Source organism: Acinonyx jubatus, chromosome C2 (genome assembly GCF_027475565.1).
Source record: "Acinonyx jubatus isolate Ajub_Pintada_27869175 chromosome C2, VMU_Ajub_asm_v1.0, whole genome shotgun sequence".
NCBI classification, from domain to species: domain Eukaryota; kingdom Metazoa; phylum Chordata; class Mammalia; order Carnivora; family Felidae; genus Acinonyx; species Acinonyx jubatus.
This window is the reverse complement of record NC_069384.1, coordinates 28,791,302-28,810,027: the sequence shown is the minus strand read 5'-3', so window position 1 is coordinate 28,810,027 and position 18,726 is coordinate 28,791,302. Positions and strand designations below refer to the sequence as shown.

Below are 18,726 nucleotides of genomic sequence, written 5' to 3'. Positions count from 1 at the left end.
CCGTAGCAATCTCTTACTCGACACATACCTCTATCATTCTTTATCCCACTCTCAATATATAAACTTTGATTGAATTTGATTCCATCTTGTTTCAGAGTAAGCATAAACCAAAGGACTTATTTCCTTGACCAATCAGAAGAATCTATTTCCTTGACCACAGTGTAAGGTTCAAAAGTATGTACTTGCCCAAAGTCACTGAGATGCAAGGAGACCTTAAAACCTTTTCTTCACCCATCCTCATGGGATTAGAACTTGGAATCAAGTAGCAGCCAAACTGGTATTATATAGACAGAGTATGAAGCAATGTGAATGGTAAAGCCAAGAGCTATCACAGAACTGTTCTTTGAATGCAGCCAAACCAGGAGCTATATCTTCCATGGGATTTTTAGATATGTCTGGCTACATGACCCTTTTATCTTTAGGGACTTGCAGTTGGATTTTCTGTCTTTTGTAGTAGGGAATTCGCTTGTTTGTATTATCTGCTATACAACATTGTGCCTATAGTAAACAGTATTGTATTGTGCACTTAAAATTTGTTGAATGTAAATCTTACGTTAAGAGCTCTTACCACCGCAACAATAATAAAAAAAAAAAAACAATAGACAACTGAGGGGGTGGTGAAGAGTTTGCCTTTTGCTTCATGTGAACTCTGAGCAGCAGGGATAAGGTCTTTAATGAATAAGCCATTTGGTGAAACAGGTAAGGGGGAAGCACTTGGCAGAATGTCCACAGCTATTAGAAAGTATATTTGTTTACATCTTCATTACATATTGTTTATACAACAAAAGAAAAATAAAACATAAAATAAAAAGCTCAAATCATTTTTGTAGTTTGTACATTTTCTCTTTTGTGTCCTTGTCCGTTTATCCTCGTAATATATTCATCCTTTTATTATTGATTTGTAAGATATCTTTTTAAATTAATTATTTTTTCACCTTTATTGAGATATAACTGACATATAACACTGCGTAAGTTCGAGGTATAACATGTTGATTAGATACACTTATATATTACAAAACAATTACCACCATTACCATTTTTTTTGTAGACAACTTAAGATTTACTTGTAGCAACTCTCAAGCATATGATACAGTACTGTTAACTATAATCACTACATTATACATTATAACCCCAGAACTTATTCATCTTATAACTGGAAATTTGTATTTTTTTACCAATATCTTACCTTTTTATCTGCCCCTTAGGCCCAGGTAACCACCATTCAAGTGTCTATTTCTATGAGTTGGGCTTTTTTAGATTCCACACACAAGTGAAACAGTATTTATGCTTCCCTGATTTATATCACTTAATATAATGTCCTCAAGGTCCGTGCATATTGTCACAAACTGCAGCATGTCCTTCTTTCGTCTTTCCTCTATGATGAATAACATTCATACGCATATGCACACATACATATAGTGATCCATTCATCCATTTGATGGACACGTCAGTTGCTACATTTAATCTTCCACTCTATGAAGATTTCTTTGAATACTTGCAGAATTCTTTTTTTAAAAAGTTTATTTATGTATTTATTTTGAGAAAGAGAGAGAGAGAGAGAGAGAGAGAGAGAGAGTATCCTAAGCAGGTTCCATGCTGTCAGTGCAGAGCCCGATGAGGGGTTCAATCTCACAAACCATGAGATTAAGACCTGAGCCGAAATCAAGATGCATACACTTAACAGACTGAGCCACCCAGGTGCCCCACAGAATTCTATCTTTTAAATTTAAATTTTTTTTATGTTTATTTTTGAGACAGAGACAGAGCATAACTGGGGGAGGGGCAGAGATACAGGGAGACACAGAATCTGAAGCAGGCTCCAGGTTCTGAGTTGTCAGCACAGAGCCTGATGTGGGGCTTGGTCTCATGGACTGTGAGATCATGAACTGAGTCAAAGTTGGACACTTAACTGACTAAGCCACCCAGGCACCCCCAGAATTCTCTCTTTATCACCAAATTTTAAAAAATAAAATATATAAGAGTGAGTCTAAAGATTGATCTCTTTTAGTTTCTGGTTCTTAGTTTACTCTATCAATTTGCGATCTGTATCTTCTTCTGAAGACAGTTTTCTTGTATCACATCTGCACTTAGTTCTTCTGTTGTGTCTCCTCTTCAACAACACCAGATAGCTACATTTTGCATTTCAATTATTTTTTCCCAACAATTGTTCCTCAATCTTTTATATTATGTATATCACCTTATTCTGTAAATTATTATAAAATGAGTTTTTTACATTAGTGATCAATTCTATTTTTTATTTTTAATGTTGATACTAAACTTGATACTGTCTTTAGTTTAACTGTGAGCTCACTCTGCATCATAGTCAGCTGTTTCATAATCACATACAAGTGCTCTTCTCTTGTTCTTTAATGAATTACTGTTTTCTTAAATATTATTAAGAACACCAAGCAATGATTTGTATAATTTCCATCTATTTCCTATAATAAATCTTTTAAAGGGTCAACCTTATTTCTAAATCTTGATTGTTAGATCTTTTTTTCTATGTTGCTTATGCTGAAATAGGCAGCATTTTGTTGTTGTCATTGTCACTGTTGTTGTTATCGTTTTTTGTGTTTTTCCTGTTCACTTTTGCTTAAATGATAAAAGCAGTATCCAGTCCTATCATTTGCCCATATAAACAAAGAGTGGATTATTCTTAGTTCCTGTTATTGTCCTTGTGTATGTAATTAAATTTCTCTTTCTCATCTTGAGCTTCTGTGCTATTTTATGTATAAAGGTTCTAGCTAATACCTGGTGTCTGGCCAAAGCTTACATTATATGCTTCTAGACTGAAGAAAAAATTCGTTTTCTTTTTCCAGTTGTGATATATAGGGAAAAGACTTTATTCAGGGACAATATGAATTCTTTACACTTAAGTACCAGACAGAAGGTATAAAACTACAACCTCTAAACTTCTCTGTTCATACCTTCCTTAAGCTCAGAGGAGTATTAATGGGGGAAATTAGGAGGCTATGATGGTGCAACAAGTTTGGTCCCTTTAAAACCTAGCTTTTGGAAACACAAGTATAGTCTGCATTCTTATGTTTACCAGAATATTTGCATGTTTAAGATAATAAATACAGAGATCAGTTGAAGATTACAAATCTTGAGACTAGTCCTTTAAACATTACCCCCTAATGTGTGTGTGTGTGTGTGTGTGTGTGTGTGTGTGTGTGTCTGTCTGTCTGTCTGTCTGTCTGTCTCTCTCTTTGTCTTTGGTATACTCTGGCAGGGAATAATATTGCTAATATTTCTAGCTGAAAATTTCAAATATTTTGGTATTTTTGGTAGGTATTTCAATCAAAGGCAAAGAAAAGTAGAATAACCCTGAGATTTTTTCCACTATAATGACATCTTAATTATTGACTTTTGAGTGACTAAATATTCTCATACCAAAAGTTACAAAATAATTTACACTCCAAACAATCCAGTTTTCCTCTGTTAATATAGACCTCATCTAAATGCATGTTCTTGTCATTTATTATTTTTATTCTCCAAAACTTCTTATTTACTCTGTTCAACATTCATATAAAGGTAACTAGAGAATCAAATATACAAATACAGAAAAATAAAGAGAAATAAAAAGAAAGATCTACAGTCAACTAAAGAAGAGTGATTTCTAGCAATTCACAAACCCATTGCTACTGACTCTCAGTTGGCACTCACAGTTGGAACAACTCAATCACACATATCCAAATTGACAGATGGTCAACTCATTAAAGGGGTCTTAGTGATTCTTAATGTTTTCACAGAGGTGTTTCTGTGGGAATATGAATTCTGTCATGGTGAACATGTACATCAATATCATGGGCACAAGGATAGTAGGAAAACCTCTTCAGTTGTGAGAACATGGAACTAAGAAAAGCATATTAAATGGGCAAAGAAAAATACTGCTACAGTCTATCGTCTTCAAATATCCCCATCAAGTCAGGATAGTATCACATTTTTGTGTAATGGAGATATTTGTGATGTAACAGAGAAACCAAGGCATAGGAGTCAGACTTTCTTCTGCTGTTATTGTATATATGCTAGAGCTTCACTGATGTCAATATATTCCTAGGGTTGAATCTCCATGATGTCTAGACTCTGATATATAATAGATAAAAATGGATTTTTTTCTCTTCCCAAATAAAAATAAAGAGAAAAATCATTGAAAGTCCTGATGACTTCTATCTTCTATGATGATATGCTTCGTGATAGAGTTTTCAGCCATTGAACCCCATCTAAAGAATTGTACAAAAGGAATCTCAACCAATCTATAAATATATATGTATATGTAAGAAATTATTGATCAACTTCTAAGGCAGATATTTGTCTCACATTTTTCATTTTTATCGTGTCTAATGAAATGATTGTGTTTTTTACTTTGCCTAGGTAATGTGACTCCGAACTAAATTTCACTCAAACTAATTTTCATTTAAAAAGTGCATTTTGCACCTTTTAGATATTCTAATATTTGTGTAAAATATAATCTGAAATACACAATAAACATATATCTGAACACATGAATTCTTAAGCCATTTCTTAGCATACTGATATTTTCAAGTTTAAAAGATAATATAATGAAATCAAAATTTAGTTTTCTTACCTTTCTGGATAGGTAAGTGATTGTACCATGACACGGTGGATGTTGTAATTACATTGGAAACATTGCCAATTTGAGCTCTGAAAATATCCCAAACCAATGCCTGAAATATTTACAACATCATTTGAAAACTGAGCAAGAATCTTGACTTCTTGAAGTTGATAAAATGATCTGTTCTTCCTAAACAGAAAATTTAATATGCTTACCATATTAGTAATTTAAAATTTAATTTAACTCTAAAGTCAATATAATCTTAATGTAGTATAGAAACAACAATCTTAAAGGGAAAAAAGCCAAAACATATTTGTGAAGTATTTATTAAAATAAATGAAAACAAAATAAAATAATAATATAGGTATCCTCATACAAAATTATTTGGGGACACTTTTTGAGAAAAAAGTGGGGCATCTTGTCTTTCTGACTTGGTGTCTAGATTGTACATTTGTCTAAGATTACAGGAGTCATTTTATGCTTCCTGTTTTAGACACCGTAACAACTATTACAGTTCCCTGAATGGACAGGATACTCAAATAATAATTCTTAATTGATCTGTGCCATTTTGTCAAATATTTGTGAATTATTACAAAAGCTTCAGATTCAAAAGGAAAAAAATTAATGTAGAATTTAATAAGTACAAGTTCCTGAGCATTTACAGTGTACCCAGAACTATAATGAAGCTTGACATGCTTGACCTTATCTAACTATCTTGACAACTCCACTTACTAGGTACTATTAGTATTGCCGATTACAGATGAGAAAACTGAATATCAGAGCATACAAATGACTTTCCAAAGCTAGTGAATGCAAAACAAACACAGCCACGTCAATGCTCTTCTTCATCACTCTACTCAAATTCCTCACCCCTATGTGCCAGAAACATAGGGGGGCCTGGAGTCAGATCAATATGGATCTGCTTGACTACAAAGGAAACTCCAAAGAAGGTGAAGAAGGAGGAGGAGGAGCAGGATAAGTAAGAGAAGGAGGAAAGAAAGGGAGGGAGAGTAGGAGGAAGGTGGAGGAGGGGGAAGAGGAAAAGAGGAAGGAAGGAAAGAGAAAAGAGGAGAGAGCAAAAAAAAATAAAATTAAAAAATCTGTCGTGGTAATTTCCTCCTTCAAGGTGACAATGATTTGCTTGAGCAAAGGTAACAATCATACGTAAAGCAGCTGAGGAGCAACCAGTGGTGTCTCCAGCTCTTGTGCCATCTTATATTTATCCCTGCTCTTTCCTGCTTTTGATTCTTCTAAACAGCTGGGCTCCAAAAAGGTTGTCATTACTCTCCTCAAAGCCCATATCTATTACCCCCAGGAACTGATATTACCTCCTCTTTCATGGAATATAATATCATTGTTCATATCTCTAATTTCTAAGACGTTATCTAGATTTCTCAGAGATACTTCAGAGTCAGTATGTCCAGATGGGAACGTGCTATCTCTCCCTACAATTTCACATCCACTTCAATGATTTCAAATACCAACTATTTGCTCATGACCACCAAACCTCTGCCTCTATCTGAGCTCTGTTTGCTGAGATCTATTGCTTTTCACCATGTGTACCTGCATACCTTAAGGATGTCTAAAACTCAGTAGGGTTCAAATCTAAATGACATCTTTCCCAAAGCCCATCTCTCACAAAAAAATAAATAAAATAAATAAAAATAAAACCTACAACTAACAAATTTTCTTATTATTTTAAATGGCATCACTACCTATTACCCAAGCTAGACAACTAGGATTCACCCTTGATATCACCCCCTCTTTCAATCCCTACATCCAATCTATCATAAATTCCTACTGATTATCCCTACTAAATATCCTGAATCTGCCTTGAATTCATACATTTCCACAGCAAGCACTCAGACACCACTGTTCCTTTCCTATATTCTTGCAACAGCATCCTGTCTCTTTCCTTGTCAACACATTGTGGTCAAATTGTTTTTCCAAAATGAAAATCCAACCCGGCTCCAACCAAACTGCTCCAACTAAAACCCTTTAGTGATTTTCATTTGCTCAGTGAGTAAAATATAAATCCCAAAATATGCCCTACAAGTTCTAGTTCTTACAAAATCCAGGAGCTCTCTACTTCTCTCATATCTCTCTTGCTGATCCTGCCTCCATTCTAAGACATTAGAAAATTCCTTCAGATCCTGAAATGGGCTATGTTCCCTCCTGCTTCAGGATCTGTGCATTTGTTGATACTTTGTCCTGTAATATAGCAAAGAAAATCAATCTTGTCCCTCATTTAGGTCTCAACTAAAATGTCCTCAGAGAAACTTTTAGTGACCTCACTAATTCATGTCCCTTATTTCATGTTTCCATGCACACTATAATTTGCCTCAAGACATTTTTCAGATTTTATTTATGTAGTTTTATTTAATTTTTATAACTGTTATATATTTCATTAGGGCTTCAAGCTTAAAGAGGGTAGGACCATGTCTATCTTTCTCATCACAGTATCTTCAGCACTTAGCACAATTCCTAGCTCAATGTACATTCCTCTGTTTGAATAGAGGAATGATGAACATCATCATTTTATTTGTATTATGTATGTGTAAAGTCTATCTGCTGCACTAGACAGAAGTTATGTAAAGACAGCAATCTAATTTGTCCAGAATTGTATCCCTAATTTCTAGTACAGTCATTGGCCTATAGAAGCTTTCAAGAAATTATACTGAATGATTAAACTGGCTCCTCTCCATGACTTCCTAGCTCAATAAATGGCATCATAATTTAACTAGTTACCTTGAAACTGGTTTCTTTATTTAACTTTCACATATTTAATTAATCATAAAAAATATCTATCCTAAATCCTAAAAAAAAAAAAAAAAGGAAGAAACACCTCCACGTATTGAGTCTAGACCTCTATCATGTCTCACATAAATTATTATAATAGGCACCTCCACCTCTTTGGACACGTGCCACTCTAATCTCTCCATTACTCATCCTCTGGGGGAATCCTTCCAACCAGAATGTCCAAAATTGATACCTCTTGTTTAAAATCCTATATTTATATATTATTATATTTAGCATATTATAACATGTGAGTAATATTTAGCGACGTCAAAAAATGATTGCACTGTAGCATTCAGTATAAAAATCAGGATACAGAACACATTTGTGGTAAGATCCTAATTTTGCTAAATGAAGAAAATAATGTGTGTGCACAAGGGTATATACCAGAATGAAGAGAGGAAAAAGAGGAGGTAAAGGAAGAGGAGACATAGTTGTAGACCACATAGTAAATGTGAACATCCCTGGATGATATAATTATATATGATTCTCATTTTCTACTGTATAATATGACACATTTTCTACAGTAAGCAAATCTTCCTATTTTAATTTTGAAGAGGGAAACAAAAGGTCATTTAAAAATCTCTGACTTCCCTGGTTTCTGAAACAGTTTAAATCTCAAAGCATGACTAAAGTTATTAGCAAAGAATTATTAATAGAAAAACAATAAAGCCCTTGGCCAGTAATAGATGGACAGATTTGTCATGAATATATCATCCTTCATGAAAAATGCACTAATTCAAGGACATGAATAAAATATATCAATATTTCAGGGTGTTCTTCATACACAATGTTGTTTATAAGGGAAATGAAGAATCACAATTTCTTTGCCTTTTGAACAAGTTGGAAACAACTTCTCTAGGACTGTAGTCTGTGAGCTGTTACTGAACTCAGATACTCTCCTATCTCCATGCCTTTGAAAACAATGTCTCCATTCCTTGATTGGAATATCTCTCCTTTAAATGTTTCCTTGCATCCTCTTCATACACCCACAGCACATAAGTATTCTGCTACTATAGATCTTATTACTTAAAGCTGTAATTACTCATCAGTCTCCTTCAGTGTTCTGTGACTTCCTTAAGAACCATAACAGTGCTGTTTTAGTTTGAGTATCCATTATTTAGCGAAACGCCTGAATAAATTTTAGTGTTGCTGAATAACACTGTTGAATAAGTGGATTCAAAAGCTAAGAAAGCATATATTTCATAAAAATAAATAAAGGATCATATGCATATGTGTGTGCACAGATAGGCACATACATACACTATTTTAAGCAACATAAAGCAATAAACTATTACAAAATAACTATTATAACCCAGTCAATCATGCTGAGAATTAGGTGGAAAGAATTTGAAGTTTCTCTTATTAAAATGTGGGCCTTGATGTAAATGAAGAATTTAGATTGAAATCCCGGTTTGATTTATTTAATAGTCTTTGGGTGACTGAAAAGAAGTTGAGAAAAGGGAAAAAACAAAAATAATTGATGCTCACTCAGGACAAGTTTTATCAAACTACTAAATTATCTGCAAAGCCTTTTAAAATTTTATGAAAACTAATTTGGTAAGGCTCTAATATTAAAAATCCATTTATCTCAAAGTTAAAAAAATTTTCTCTGACTTATGACTCAGAATGTTATTTCCAAGAGTGGCCTTAGTATCCCATGATACTATAAATAGTTTCTATGTTATGTCAGTACACAGGTTCTCAATATTTGATCATAATATACTTCTTTTACTATTATTTTCTTTGTGGATTTTAAGGTGTTAAAGATTTATCTACAAAACAAACTTCGTTTATTATGAGCTATGGCTACTTTGTATATTTTTGTTATTTTAGACTTTAAACAAAGGTTCATAATAATACTGTAAAATTACATACATCACTGCCGTTATTTGTGACACTAATGTGCAAATATATAAGCATGCAGAGACTTTTTCCTGGTTCACTTTAATGGTTGATAAATTTGGATGTCATGATGTACTCAAGTCTGAATCCCATCACACACTAGATTTAGTCAATTCAGGTATTGTAACTACCTAGACTGTGACAACAGTAAACGTTGGATATACCAACTATGCTTCCTGAAATTCGAATGATGTCATCAGTAATCAGTCTAAACTTAAACCAAACTGTTGTAAGTCCAGGTGTAATAAAATAAAGTGTTTCTTTTATCTCATCACCTGTGAGCCTTTCAAAAAGTTACATTATTTAATAGATTTCTAGAAGTCTAGCACAGCAGGTTGGAAACTACTATTTAAAAATGTTTTTAATGTTTATTTATTTTCGATAGAGAGAGATGGGGGCCCGGGGGTGGGGCAGAGAGAGAGGGAGACAGAATCTGAAGCAGGCTCCAGGCTCTGAACTGTCAGCACAGAGCCTGATGCAGAGCTCGAACTCAAAAACCGAGAGATCATGACCTGAATTGAAGTCGGACGCTTATCCAACTGAGCCACCCAGGCACCCTGAGGAAACCACAATTTTAATAGTAGCATGTATCTTCATACCATTCTTTTATTTAACAGAAAATGAATTTCCTTGTTTGAGAACTTATGAAATAGACAGGTATACCTTCAACAAATTCAAGCTGAGAATATTCTTTGAGATGATTAGATAACTTTTAAAATATGTATATATAACATACATATATACACAAAAAGCTAAATAGAAGATTAAGCAAAAAAAAACCCTCTTCTATTTTGTAGGATTTGTAGCTGCAAGTGTTTCTCTGAAATACTGAAATTGGGTCGCTCTACTGACAGAAGTTACTTGACATTTGGTCATATCACTGTGAATACAATGTTGCCTGAAAACTAGAGAGAAATAGAAGGCAAGGTAGTTTGAGAAGAAGAACACGGGAATGACAATCAAAAGAGAAAAAAAAAGTTTTCCTAATGTTTGTAGTCCCTAGGTGTGTATGACATAAAGAAGTTAAGTAGTAGACTTCATATTCCACATCTTTCTGCAGACAATGAATGAATTAGAATATAACACCTGAGATATTTTAATATTTAATATTTTAAGACTCTCTGGAGAAAAAAATTTACACTATTTGTATTATATTCCAAAGTGGATGCTCAAGAAAACAAACATTTAATTTATGAAAGAAAAAAATTACTAAATTATACTTACTCATAGACCCTTGGCTCTTCAACCATTCCAAGCTGGTTTAATAACTTAAATGTAATACAGCCATTTTTCATATTGTTATCCAGAACAGTTATACTGAGAACAAAATAATAGCCTACAAAAAATATAGAATGCAATTGACATTATTATTATTTTCTACTTATTTTTGGTACCTATACAGATATAGATGTGTTTGTAAATATGTGTGTATAATATATGTATTATATGTAATATACATGTAATACATGTAATTACATACATGTAATCTAGACACATATTATATATGCACATAATATCAAGAGGCATTTTGTACATGGGTAATATATTTTCATTTTGTCAATTTTTAACTAGACTTGAAAATGAGAAATGGAAAAACCTGCCAGAAAGTCATTGGTATGGTAAAGAGCTGGCCAAATAGAGAATACTAACTGGTATGCAAACCAAAAAAAATCATAGTTTAGATCAATGAAACAATTTTTATTTTTCAGTAGCACACCTAAAATAAATATGATAAGTTTCCATATTTATCTGAGGAATTGTCTTAGCTAAAATTGCTTGACAAATATAATTCCCAATTTCATTGTTTTTTAGGAATGACTGTAAAATTAAGTATTTTTATATATACCCAGCTCGTAGTAGCTCTTATTCAAAATACCCAGTCAAAATATCTGTACACTGAAAACTACGTAACACTTATGGGAAAAAAACTGAAGAAGACACAAATAATGGAAAAATATTCCATGCTTTTGATTTGGAAAAACAAATGTTGTTAAAATGTCAGTACTACCCAATGCAGTCTACATATTCACTGCAACCCCTTTTCAAAGGAACATGAGCATTCTTCACAGAGCTAGAACAAACAATTCTAAAATTTGTATGGAACCAGAAAATACTTCAAATAGCCAATGTAATGTTGAAAAAGAAAATCAAAGCTGAAGGCATCACAATTCCGTACTTTAAGCTGTATTACAAAGTTGTAATCATCAAGACAATATGGTACTGACACAAAAATAGATATAGATCAACGGAACAGAATAAATAATACAGAAATGGACCCAAAAATGTATGACCAACTAATCTTTGACAAAGCAGGAAAGAATATCCAATGGAAAAAAGACAGTATCTTAAGCAAATGGTGTTGGGAAAACTAGACAGCAACATGCAAAAGAATGAACCTGGACCACTTTCTTACACCATACACGAAAATAAAATGGAAGAAAGACCTAATTGTAAGACAGGAAACCATCAAAATCCTAGAGAAGAAAACAGTCAACAACCTCTTTGACGTTGGCCACAGTAACTTCTTACTAAACATATCCCTGGAGGTAAGGGACACAAAAGCAAAAATGAATTATTGGGACTTTATTGAGATGAAAAGGTTCTGCATAGTGAAGGAAACAATAAGCAAAACTAAAAGGCAACCGATAAAATAAGATGAGATATTTGCAAATGATATATTGGATAAAATGTTAGTATCCAAAATCTATAAAGAACGTGTCAAACTCAACACCCAAAAAACAAATAATCCTGTGAAGAAATGGGAAAAAGACATCAACAGACACTTTTCCAAAGAAGATATCCAGATGGCTAACAGAGACCTAAAAAGATGCTTAACATCACTCATCACCAGGGAACTACAAATCAAAACCACAATGAGATACCACCTCACACTTGTCAAAATGGCTAAAATGAATAACTCAGGAAACAACAGATGTTGGCAAGGATGCAGAGAAAGGAGAACCCTTTTGCACTGTTGGTGGGAATGCAAACTGGTGGAGCCACTCTGGAAAACAGTATGGAGGTTCCTCCAAAATTTGAAAGTAGAACTACCTTATGGCCCAGCAATTGCAATATTAAGTATTTATCCAAAGGACACAAAATGCTAATTCGAAGAGGCACATGCACCCCAATGTTTAAAGCAGCACTATTGCCAATAGCCAGATTGTGAAAAGAGCCCAAATGTCCACTGACACACACACACACACACACACACACACACACACACACACACAGGAATATTACTCGGTGATCAAAAAGAATAAAATCTTGCCATTTGCAACAATGTCAATGGAACTAGAGTGTATTATGTATGCTTAAGTGAAATAAGTCAGTCAGAGAAAGATAAGTATCATATGATTTCACTCATGTGTGGAATTTATGAAACAAAACAGATGAACATAGGGAAAGGGAAAGAAAAATAATATAAAAATAGAAAGGGGGTCAAACATAACAGACTCTAAAATACAGATAACTGAGGGTTGCTGAAGGGGTATGGGGTGAGAGGATGAGCTAACTGGGTGATAGGCATTAAGGAGGGCAGTTATCAGGATGAGCACTGGGGGTTAAATGTAAATGATGAATCACTAAATTCTACTTCTGAAACCATTACTACATAAAATGTTAAATAACTTGGATTTAAATTTAAAAAAATAAAAGAGGAAGAAAAAAATTCCCAGCTAAAAATTGATACATATTTCAGAGGCAAGGATACTGAACTCACCCCCATACTCAGTGTTGTCTGAACTATAGAGAAAGTTCTGGCTCCCTGTGAGATTTTTTTTAGCACAGAAGAATTTATTAAGGAATATGTAGCTCAAACAAGCATTCAGGGCCAGAGAACAAGGCTCAGCCAGAAACACTGCCCCAAAATCACAAGACAGACTGCTTCAAGATCCCATTGCTACCACTTCCAAACATGAGCTAGAAGATTAGCTAAGAAAGCAAGTTTAAGACACTTTCATTTCTATGATGAGAAAATATTAACACATCTGGACAGGAAATACCCAGAGGGAAGATTTAAATTCACATCAAAGAGATATTTTTAAGTATGCACTACATCTACCCCTTTTACCAACTAACATCAATATCCACTCTTCCTCCTGTATTTCAAGCACAATGCTATTATTGCTTAGATGCCCATTCCATAGTACCAATAACAGCCAAGTGGGCTACATTTGGCTGCAATCCAGTGTAAGGCAATACCCACTCTTTTAGTTCTATCCCAATCCTGTTGTGATATTGTAACTTATGGACTAGAATGTACAGTCCATCTCCATCATAGTTTATATAAGGGAGGTAGACACTAGTCCCTGTACTGTGAACTATTTCTTAGAAGAAAACATATAAAAACAGAACATGGAATGTATGAAATTATCTTGTGAGAAATACATGTAGTAACACCATGCAGGCTAGGTGTTAAATGTTGCTACCGAACAGACAAGAGTAACTTCTTGTTTTATGCCTGATGCTTACTTAGTACCACCTTAAATGAGATAATTTATTTACCACTGGACCTCAAGAAATTCTAACACAAGAGACTGAAGAACCACTTCTTACTCTGAAGTGACTCCCCAGCTTTAGACAAAAGACTGTTTCACCTCACCCGGAAAAGTAGGTGTTCAGACTCTCTCAGATGATTTCTGGTAGTGTGACATATTAAGATGTCATAGAAAAAGCCCATCTCATATTACAAGTACATGGAAATGATGACTGTACAATCCATAAATTAAATACAAAACCAAGCTCAGATGAAGGCAGGGAAAATATCATAAGGCAGAAAGGAAGAGAAAATAAAGGCAAAACATAAGGAGGACTGAAGCCCTGGATCCCTACAGGACCTGGGAACTAGATTTAGCATGGACACAGAGGATGCATGTCAGCTTCCATGCACAGGAGGCATGATGCTAAGTAAAGGAGCTCAGTAAGATAGAAGTTAAACCCAAAAGGAAGAAGTAGGGGAGGGAGAAGAAGGCCAGATAAAATGTAGAAAAACAACTGGTAAATAGAGTATTTGATGTAATAGCATCCATAATAAATACTAATGGTTAAACAACAAGTGAAACAAAATACTATAGAACATAATATTCAAGATGGAAAAAAAGACACAGATTCAAGGGGTCTATGAGACAAATTGTTGTGATAGAATCAGATAAAATCAGGAGGCAATTTTATGTACAAAGAAAAAAAGAAGGAAGTCACCAGGCAACTATAAAAATCCTGAACTTTTATACATCTAAAGCCATAGTCTCAGAATAAAGCTAAAATCTAAACAATAGCTGCCTGCTCAAAATAAAAGATTTAAATAGGACTCAAATTCCAACATAATAGACAAAATGCTCAAAACATTATTGAAAATTGCCCATTATACCAAGAACAAAGACAATCACAACTTTGGTGAGAAAGGAAATCAATTGATGCCAACACTGAGATGAATCAGATGCTAGGATTATCTGACAAGGATTTCAAAGAAGCCATTATAAAAATGCTTCAAAGTCAGTTTCTTGAAAAAAATGAATAGAAAAATCTGAGCAAAAAAATAGAAACTGGAAAAGAAAGTAGAAATTACATAAGTAAAAACTACAGTAATGTATATATAACTCATTGCATGTGCCTGACGGTAGAGTGGATGATAAAGGATAGAAATCAGTGAATCTGAAGACAGTTCAATTTGGCACTCAATCTCAGCAATGTAGAGAAAAGAGATTGAGGGGGAAAAAATTAACAGGGCCTCAGACACTTGTGGGACTAAACAAAAGATGTAATTTCTGTGTTATCATCATATCAAAAAGAGAGAAAGGAGAGTGAGGCTGAAAGAGTATTCAAAGAAATGATGGCTGATGGCTGAGGACTTTCTAAATTTGGTGAAGGAAACTAACATGAAGATTCAACAAGCTGAGTGAACATAAATAGGATACTAAACAAATCCTCACCATGTCATCTCAAAACTAAACTTCAGAAAACTGGGAGGAGGAGCCAAGATGGCGAAACAGCATGGAAGGTTTTTGTGTGTCTCACATCCATGAAATACAGCCAGACCAACACTAAACCATCCTGCACACCTAGAAACCTAATCTGAGGATTAACACAACAATCTACACAACCTGAACCACAGAATTCAGCAGGTACGTGGCATGGAGAGGTGAACTTGGGGAGAGAGAAAACATGAAGGGCAGGGAACTGCTTTTGCATGCAGAGAGAGGATGGACATGGTGGAGGAGAATAAGGGGAAAGCACCCCTCCCTAAAAGCAGCTGGAGAGAAAGTGGAAAATTGGAAACAGCTTCAGGGACTGAACTAAAAAGGGAGAAAGGAGAAAGGAGAGGGTTTAAATCCCATTAAGACTGTAAACAAGGGGATCACAGTCTGCAACTCTGCAGCTCAATACCTGACGGTGGTCTGGTGTAAAGGGTGAATCCCCAGGAGCAGAGTGGGGTCCGACAGGTTCTCGGGCTACAAGGGGAGAAGCGGTTCCACTGCTGGAAGGACGTTTGGTAGAGGCTGTGAGGCCACCTGTGCCCAGCAGACCCCAGAGAAGGGCCACATTCACTGGTGCTGGAACAAGGACATTGGGGTGAAGCCTGGTGCCAGATGTGTGTTATTATTTTCCATACCCCTGAGGTGCTGCTGCTACACTGTCTTACGAACTTTTTCTGGGGCGGGCTAGTACCCAGCCGCAGTTAGTGGGCATCGGCAGCAGCATGATCCCGCAAGCATTCCTGGGTGTGGCCAGCACCCGACTATTGCTCTGTGAGACCCTCTGCAGAGGGGCAGAGCAGGTCAAAGCCACAGTACCTCAGAAGTGGGGGGATGGGGAAGGCAGCGGCATCTGAGACAAAACTCTGGAGGGAAGTGCTGCCTGGGGTCTGGGCACTAATGGTGTGGAAGCAGCAAGTGGACAGAAGCTGAAGATGAAGGACGGGTGCACGATTGCTGATCAGGGAGAAAAGAGTTCCAATACTAGAGACTGAGTAGCTGGGTGACACCATTTTCACTGCTCCCACACTTGCGCATATGCACCTACAAGTGCCACAACAATCCACCCCAGTAGGCTAGCAGCGCCATCTAGTGGATAAGGGAGCCATTACACTAAGCCCCGACTAACTGGGCTGACCAAGCTCTTCAAGAACACAAGTCTCACCGCTTGCTCAGTTTATGTACTATAAAGTGCTTCATAGTCTGACTTCCAGGGGAAAATGAAGTAATTTAAGTACTATTTCAATCTGTTAGCAGGTCCAATTATTCAATTTTCTTTCTTTTTTCTTTTTTTCACCTCTTTTTCTTGAATACAGAAAGAGAAAAAAGTTATTTTTATTTTTAATTTCTATTAAAAATATATTTCTTTAATTTTTTCTACTATATTCTTCACTTTTGTGTAATTTTTTTCAAATTCTATTTTACTTCCATCATTTCATTTTAGTCTATTTCAGTATTTTCATTTTTTTCAAATTCTCAAACAATTTCCTTTGTTTCCCCCTTTTTTCTCTAATCTATCAAACCACTTTCAACACCCAAACCAAAACACACCCAGGATCTAGCATCATTTATTCGATTTTTTGTATGAGTGTTTTTAATTTTTTAATTTTAATATTTTTTAATTTTAATTTTTCTACCTCATTAATTCCTTTTCTCCCTTCAAAATGACAAAACAAAGGAATTCACCCCAAAAGAAAAGAGCACGAAGAAACGACAGCAAGGGATTTAACCAACACAGATACAAGCAAGATATCTGAACCAGAATTCAGAATCATGATAATAAGAATACTAGCTGGAGTTCAAAATAGATTAGAATCCCTTTCTGCAGAGATAAAAGAAGTAAAAACTAGTCAGGATGAAATAAAAAATGCTACACCTGAGCCGCAATCATGGGTGGATGCCTCAGGGGCAAGGATGGATGAGGCAGAACAGAGAATCAGTGATATAGAGGACAAAATTATGGAGAATTATGAAGCAGAAAAAAGAGGGACATTAAGGCAAAAGAGCATGATTTAAGAATTAGAGAAATCAGTTACTCATTAAAAAGGAACAACATCAGAATCATAGGGGTCCCAGAAGAGAAAGAGAGAGAAATAGGGGTAGAAGGGTTATGTGAGCAAAACATAGCAGAAAACTCTCCTAACCTGGGGAAAGATACAGACATCACAATCCAGTAAGCACAGAGGACCCCCATTAGAGTCAACAAAACCCGACCATCAGCAAAGCACATCATAGTCAAATTCACAAAATACTCAGGAAAGAAGAGAATCATGAAAGCAACAAGGGGAAAAAACTCCCTAACCTACAAGGGAAGACCAATCAGGTGTGCAGCAGACCTATCCAGAGAAACTTAGCAGGCCAGAAAGGAGTGGTAGGATATATTTAATGTGTTGAATCAGAAAAATATGCAGCCAAGAATTCTTTATCCAGCAAGGCTGTCATTCAAAATAGGAGAGATAAAAAGTTTCCCAGACAAACAAAAATTAAAGGAGTTTGTGACCACTAAAGCAGCCCTGCAAGAAATTTTAAGGGGAACTCTCTGAGAGGAGAAAAAATGAAATTATAAATAAATAAACAAATAAATAAATAAATACCAAAAGCAACAAAGATTAGAAAGGACCAGAGAACACCACCAGAAACTCTAAGCATCATAATGGCAATAAATTCATATATTTCAGTACTCACCCATTAAATGTCAATGGACTCAATGCTTCAATTAAAAGACATAGGGTAACAGAATAGATAAGAAAACAAGATCCATTGGTTTACAAGAGACCCACTTTAGACCTAAAGACACCTTTCGATCGAAAATAAGGGGATGGAGAACCATCTATCATGCTTATAGTCAACAAAAGAAAGCCGGAGTAGCCATACTTGTATCAGACAATCTAGACTTTAAAATAAAGACTGTATCAAGAAATGCAGAAGGGCATTGTATCATAATCAAGGGATGTATTCACCAAGAGGACCTAACAATCATAAACATTTATGTGCCAAATGTGAAAGCACCCAAATATATAAATCAATTAATCACAAACATAAAGAAACTCATCAATAGTAATACCATAATAGTAGGAGACTTCAACACCCCACTCACAGCAATGGACAGATCATCTAATCAGAAAATCAACAAGGAAACAATGGCTTTGAATGACACACTGGACCAGATTGACTTAACAGATATATTCAGAGCATTTCATCCTAAAGCAGCAGAATACACATTCTTTTCCAGTGCACATGGAATGTTCTCCAGAATAGACCACATACTAGGACATAACAGCCCTCAGCAAGTATAAAAAGATCGAGATCATACCATGCATATTTTCAGACCACAACGCTATGAAACTCGAAATCAACCACAAGAAAAAATGTGGAAAGGTAACAAATACTTGAAGACTGAACAACATCCTACTAAAGAATGAATGGGCTAACCAAGCAGTTAAAGAGGAAATTAAAAAGTATATGGAAGCCAATGAA

At 35.1% G+C, this 18,726-nt stretch overlaps 1 protein-coding gene across 9 annotated transcripts in view; it reads right to left on the bottom strand.

The window, feature by feature from the left end:
- Positions 1–18,726, bottom strand: part of LIPI (lipase I) — a 72,800-nt gene that overhangs the window by 12,273 nt on the left and 41,801 nt on the right. For 7 of the 9 annotated variants that reach the window (XR_003426798.2, XM_027077534.2, XM_027077537.2 and 4 more), the window contains 2 exons: positions 10,502–10,613; positions 4,589–4,765 (listed from right to left, as the gene is read on the bottom strand). Coding sequence is in view for 8 of the 9 variants with exons in the window: in XM_027077534.2 (XP_026933335.1) it covers positions 4,589–4,765; positions 10,502–10,613 (289 nt within the window). In the remaining variant the exon portion in view is untranslated. The remainder of the gene's footprint in view (positions 1–4,588; positions 4,766–10,501; positions 10,614–18,726) is intronic. The other 2 variants (XM_053220667.1, XM_053220668.1) reach the window with 1 other exon arrangement.